At 46.2% G+C, this 4,877-nt stretch overlaps 1 protein-coding gene across 1 annotated transcript; it reads left to right on the top strand.

Annotated features, from left to right (window-relative positions):
• The first annotated feature begins 663 nt into the window (after nucleotides 1–663).
• Nucleotides 664–3,358, top strand: LOC105570146. The gene is made up of 3 exons (XM_012027127.1): nucleotides 664–1,599; nucleotides 2,071–2,155; nucleotides 2,282–3,358. Exons 1-3 carry the CDS (start codon nucleotides 1,493–1,495, stop codon nucleotides 2,555–2,557), a joined length of 468 nt encoding a protein of 155 aa, XP_011882517.1. The 5' UTR covers nucleotides 664–1,492; the 3' UTR covers nucleotides 2,558–3,358.
• The last annotated feature ends 1,519 nt before the right edge of the window (nucleotides 3,359–4,877 follow it).

Raw genomic sequence — 4,877 nt, 5'->3', positions numbered from 1 at the left:
CGGGCCACCTTTTATACCCTACGAGACTGAATTTTGCTTCCGAGTTTTTGGCCGCCACCATGCGCGGCCTAGCGGCGGTCGGTGAACTACTCAGAATTTACTAAAATTCATAAGTTCGGAAGTGTTTGATTCATAAGTGTGTAATCAGTAAGTGTTTGAAATATAAATCTGTTTGATTTTCTAGTAATCAAACATAAATTGTGTTTTATTTTGATTCCGTTTGAAAATCATACGTATATATCTGTTTAATTTGACTAGTGCTTGGTTGTAGCATCACAATATTATAAGATTCTGCAATGTTTGATACAAAAGTGTTTGAAAGTCAATCACTTTTATGTATAAGTGTTTGAAATTCAAACGTTTTTCCAATTGTGTTTGATAAATCAAACATGTTTCTTGCTTAAGTGTTTATAATTCAAACATTTCTGATGACCCTATTCTTAGAGTGCGGGAATAAAGGATAGCGCGATTTTCCCAGGGGTATATAAATCGAACGGGGGATGCAGGCTACGGCGACGAGGGAAGACGGATGGCTAGACGGATAGATCGACGTCGAAGGCCCAAAAGAGGAGCGAGGGGGAGAGAGTGGCGACGGCGATGAAGGCGCAGACTATGGCGCCGAAGTCAGGGGTTGATGTTTTAAGCGATGTAAGTTACAGGCGCTACGAATAGCGGTCTCGGGCGCAGATTAGTCGTAATCTGGGTACATTGCACTCTGCAGCGTCTCCATTCTCTCTCCTCCCCCCCTCTCTCTCTTCGTCTTTCCTCCTGTCTTTCTCTAGCTCCTCTGTTAATGAACGCGTCTCTCTCCCTCTCTGTCTTTTCTCTCTACCTCAATGTACGCTCTACACAGTGTATCCCTCGGTCGTACGTTCTCATACACTCGAACATCGACTTGGGACGACCCCGTCGATGCAGACGTATCCCAACTCGGATAGACGCTATCGTCGCCCGCTTGATTATTTCCCGGCCACTTCGACAGGAGAAGATTCTCCAGTGCTCATCCCCGTCGCCGCTGGCTTTGTAACCGCGAGATTACCACGATCGCGACAAATGTTATACCGGGACAACGGACTTACGGGATCTTCACCGAAGTGGAATTTCCCTATTATCCGTTTCATCATTTCGAATTTGATCTTCTCCCGGACTGCGTTGGGATCCGGCGTGTATTGGATATGGAAAAATTGAAAGATTTATGGGTCCGCAAAAAGCGACGAGGTCGGTAAAAAAGTTACGCGATATTTGGTACAATTCAATTCGAAATTGCTGCCGAAAGACACTCTTGATACGCGGCGCTTCGCGGTTTCGCCCGCGACGCAATTCATAGAAAAGCACCGTGTTTATCTCGGAAGAGGCGTAGGTCGAGAGCCTCAAAAATTACCGCGTGCGCGATAACTATAGCAACAGTCCGAGATATCGAACAAACCGCGCATCGCCTGGGCCGGATTCAGTATCGGGGATTGCGTTAGCCGTGCGAAAAATATCCGTCCGAATGTCCGAAGAAAAACGGGATAGAGAGAGTAAGAAAGTGGCCGAGAGGGTCGTTTCTACGAAACGCGGTGACGTCTTTAAGAACGAAGTGGCCGCAGATAATATTCGGTAATGTATCCCCCAGAGAAACAATAACGTTCTAACGACGCACCGTGAAATCGTGGGACAGTTCAAGGCATCTTACGAGAGCTTTTTGCAAGAAGAATATTATTGTCGCCAGTGGTTGATTAACAGGAAGAAAAGTTATTAGACGACTTTGAACTGGCTGGGGTGGTTTAACTTAACAGCTTATTCCAACGTTTCGATCGTCCGGATTGTGGTCCTTTTCAAGGAAATATCCACAATGTTTTATACAATATTTTATATTTTATTGCAGTGAATATTAGTACTTTTCGTTGTAGTACATTAACGAGAAAAACTCACAAAATTCCTCGAAGTGCGACGTTGTCCCACGACCACCATGACTTTTCAGGGTAAATACTAAGAGAAAATTCCCACCGTGCATTCATAACGACGACGCAAATTCATCTTTATACATGAAATGATAATAAGAAGATGATTATTTCGTTAACATTTCAGCAAGGAGACGAATTTGCTCGAAAGCCTGTCGCGATGGTCGTGGCCGCAGAGATACGAGCACCTGACCGGGCGATTTTTTAGCCAGGTACTTTAAAAACTCCGCCGGCTGGCGAGAGTCGCGCAGAGAGCGAGCGAGAGAGAGAGAGAAAAAAGAAAGAGTACACGAGCCGCAGACGAATTTCAATGTGCCCGGTGGTGTCACTGACCGTAGGTGCTGGCGGAGGAATGCAGAAAAGCGGGACTTCCGGCGAACACTTTCGAGCGTGACCCGCCGGAAGACGCGGCCGAACGTTCGCCGATTCCTTTGAAAGCGTCACCGGCCTTCCCCAGGACGACATCCGCCCAGATCGGCCATCGCTCATCCCGCGCGGAGCACAGCCTGGAATTCGCGGGTCGTCTCTACGTCTCGCCGAGGTGGACGATCGACCCCCCCGCGGACGCCACGCAATTGCGCGCGACGCAGCAGAAATTTATCTTCCTCGGTTGAGAGAAATCTTGACCGACCTTTCGAAGAAACGGCGCACCAGTTCAAGTAGCGCAATAGTAGAGTTTCTATGTCGAACGAGCGAGAGGATAGAAAAGTAATCCGCGTCGTCACAATTTGATTATCCCGCCAATATTTAGCAGGGTTTCTTAATACGCTTTTTGTATGCCAGACAGACGTCCTTACGTTTTTCAGTCTTTCGTGCCAAATGTCGGCGACGAAAGTAGCTTCTGCGCGAAACTTTTCTTGGATTGTATTTGGAGTTTCGTTTTTTTATTATTATCCCGGTAATATTTAGCAGGGTTTCTTAATACGCTTTTTGTGTGCCAGACAGACGCCCTTACGTTTTTCAGTCTCTCGTGTCAAGTATCGCCGACAAAAGTAGTTTCTGCGAGAAACTTTTCTTGGATTGTATTCAGATAGTTTAAGATAGGTCAATTATATCGTCGATTTAATTATATCATTACGAGTACTAAAAGTCGCCGGCCTTGCGTGAATTTTCGTGGTCGTCGGGTGACGAGATTAATTCAGGACTGCAGATATTGTCGGTCAGTTTTTGGTGGGAAAATTTCATAGAAATACGTAACACGGTATTCCGTAAGGCTGGTTCTACGTAAGTCGCACGCCGCAAGGAATCGGCCAATGACGGTCGATTATTCTTTTCGATATTCGGCTGCGATTGGTCGAGTTCTTGCGACTTGCCGTATCTATTGTAGAACCTGCGAAAATATTCGCACATTTATGCAACTACAAAGCATTGAAATTGTATAAAATATTAAAATAAAACAATGCGATTATAAATATTAACGAATTGCGAGAAGTAGTCGGCTAATTTATAAACGCATGTACGCGATAATATTCACGGAGAGAGCTTTCGCTTAGAATTTACCCTGAAACTCACGGTAGTCGTGAGACAACGTGGCATTTCAAAGAACTTTATGAGAGTTTTTCTGATTAATGTCTACTGCAATGAAAAACATTGATTTCTATAAAATACGTTTAGTTATTTTTACTAAAATACATAGTAAAATTTAAAAAAACTCTCATAAAATTCTTCGAAATATTATGTCGTCCCGCAACTACCGTGATTTTCAGAGCAAAGCCAACGACACACGATACTACTTTTCCTACTAGATTTCTTACGAGAGCCAATCAGGGTTTAGCCTTCTCACCCGATCTAAATCTCTGCCTCCTCATTGGTTCTCGTGAGCAATCCAGTAGGAAAAATAGTATCGTGCGGCATTGGCTTAAATTCTAAAAGAAAATTCTCTCCGTGTACTTCATGATACTCGTATAAGATTTGCATTTTAAAGGAAATAGCGTACAAACGTGATTTTGATCAATTGTGGTGTCAATCACCGCGGCGATAGATAAAGGCAATTAAATAAATTCGGACGAACGTCCGATGTTTCGTAGAAGCGACAATTTCTCGCGCACAAAATTCATCCCCCGCTAACCATGGGAAATGTATTTTGAACGCAATTCTGATATCACTGCGACTCTCGACGTATCGAAAAGTCGAAGCGTCGACAAAATGGCCGCGGTTGTACACAACTTCGCGGGGAAGCGAAGTTGAAAATATTTCCGACACTAGCAATGGCTCGAGTCATTAAAAAAAATTACGCAATTAAATATGAAACGAAAATGCGCACGTACCTGGCAATAATTATGCGCGGCTCGATGCGCGTCGGTAAAACACGTAGGGTGGACATGCCCGATGAACTCCGTGCGCGGGCGAATCGTCGGCGTCGAAATCGCGCAGTTACGGCTTCTTCGCCCACTCGACGCGTCACGACGACGGAGGTGTCCGTACCTCGCGGTAATTATTATTCGCGCGCACTTTCGGACGATAAAGATCGCGGAAGAAAACGCGACGCGAATTCGAACGCGCGATTCTCGACGATCGCGGCGGCGCGTTTCTCAACGACAACTATCCGAGAGCCATCTCGCGGATCTTGGGGCAACGACCGATCGAAGCGGCGACAACATGGCGTAGTTATTTGGCGGAGGGGCGAAATTCGAGATGTCGGCAGACGCTGAAAGTGCCGCCTAAAAAGAGCGAACTATCGCGAGAATATTATCAACGCGGTTGATTGCGGGACGAAAATATGCGCGTAATGCGCCTGCAGTCGTTTCGACGCGCATACCTCGATGAAACGCGAGGGAGGGGGGGGGGGATGCGCGATGAATTGAACACCGAGCCGATCGACGAATTCGCGCGACGCTCGACGCAGCTCGACGGAAAGTCTTCGCGAAGCTTTACGGGAAGCACGCGCGATGACGGCGCGGGCACGCGGTACGCACCTTCCGGCGACAAAGAGCG

Source organism: Vollenhovia emeryi, unplaced genomic scaffold (genome assembly GCF_000949405.1).
Source record: "Vollenhovia emeryi isolate VEMERY1.0 unplaced genomic scaffold, V.emery_V1.0 DF939121.1, whole genome shotgun sequence".
Classification (NCBI taxonomy): Eukaryota; Metazoa; Arthropoda; class Insecta; order Hymenoptera; family Formicidae; genus Vollenhovia; species Vollenhovia emeryi.
This window is presented reverse-complemented; position numbering and strand designations above follow the sequence as displayed.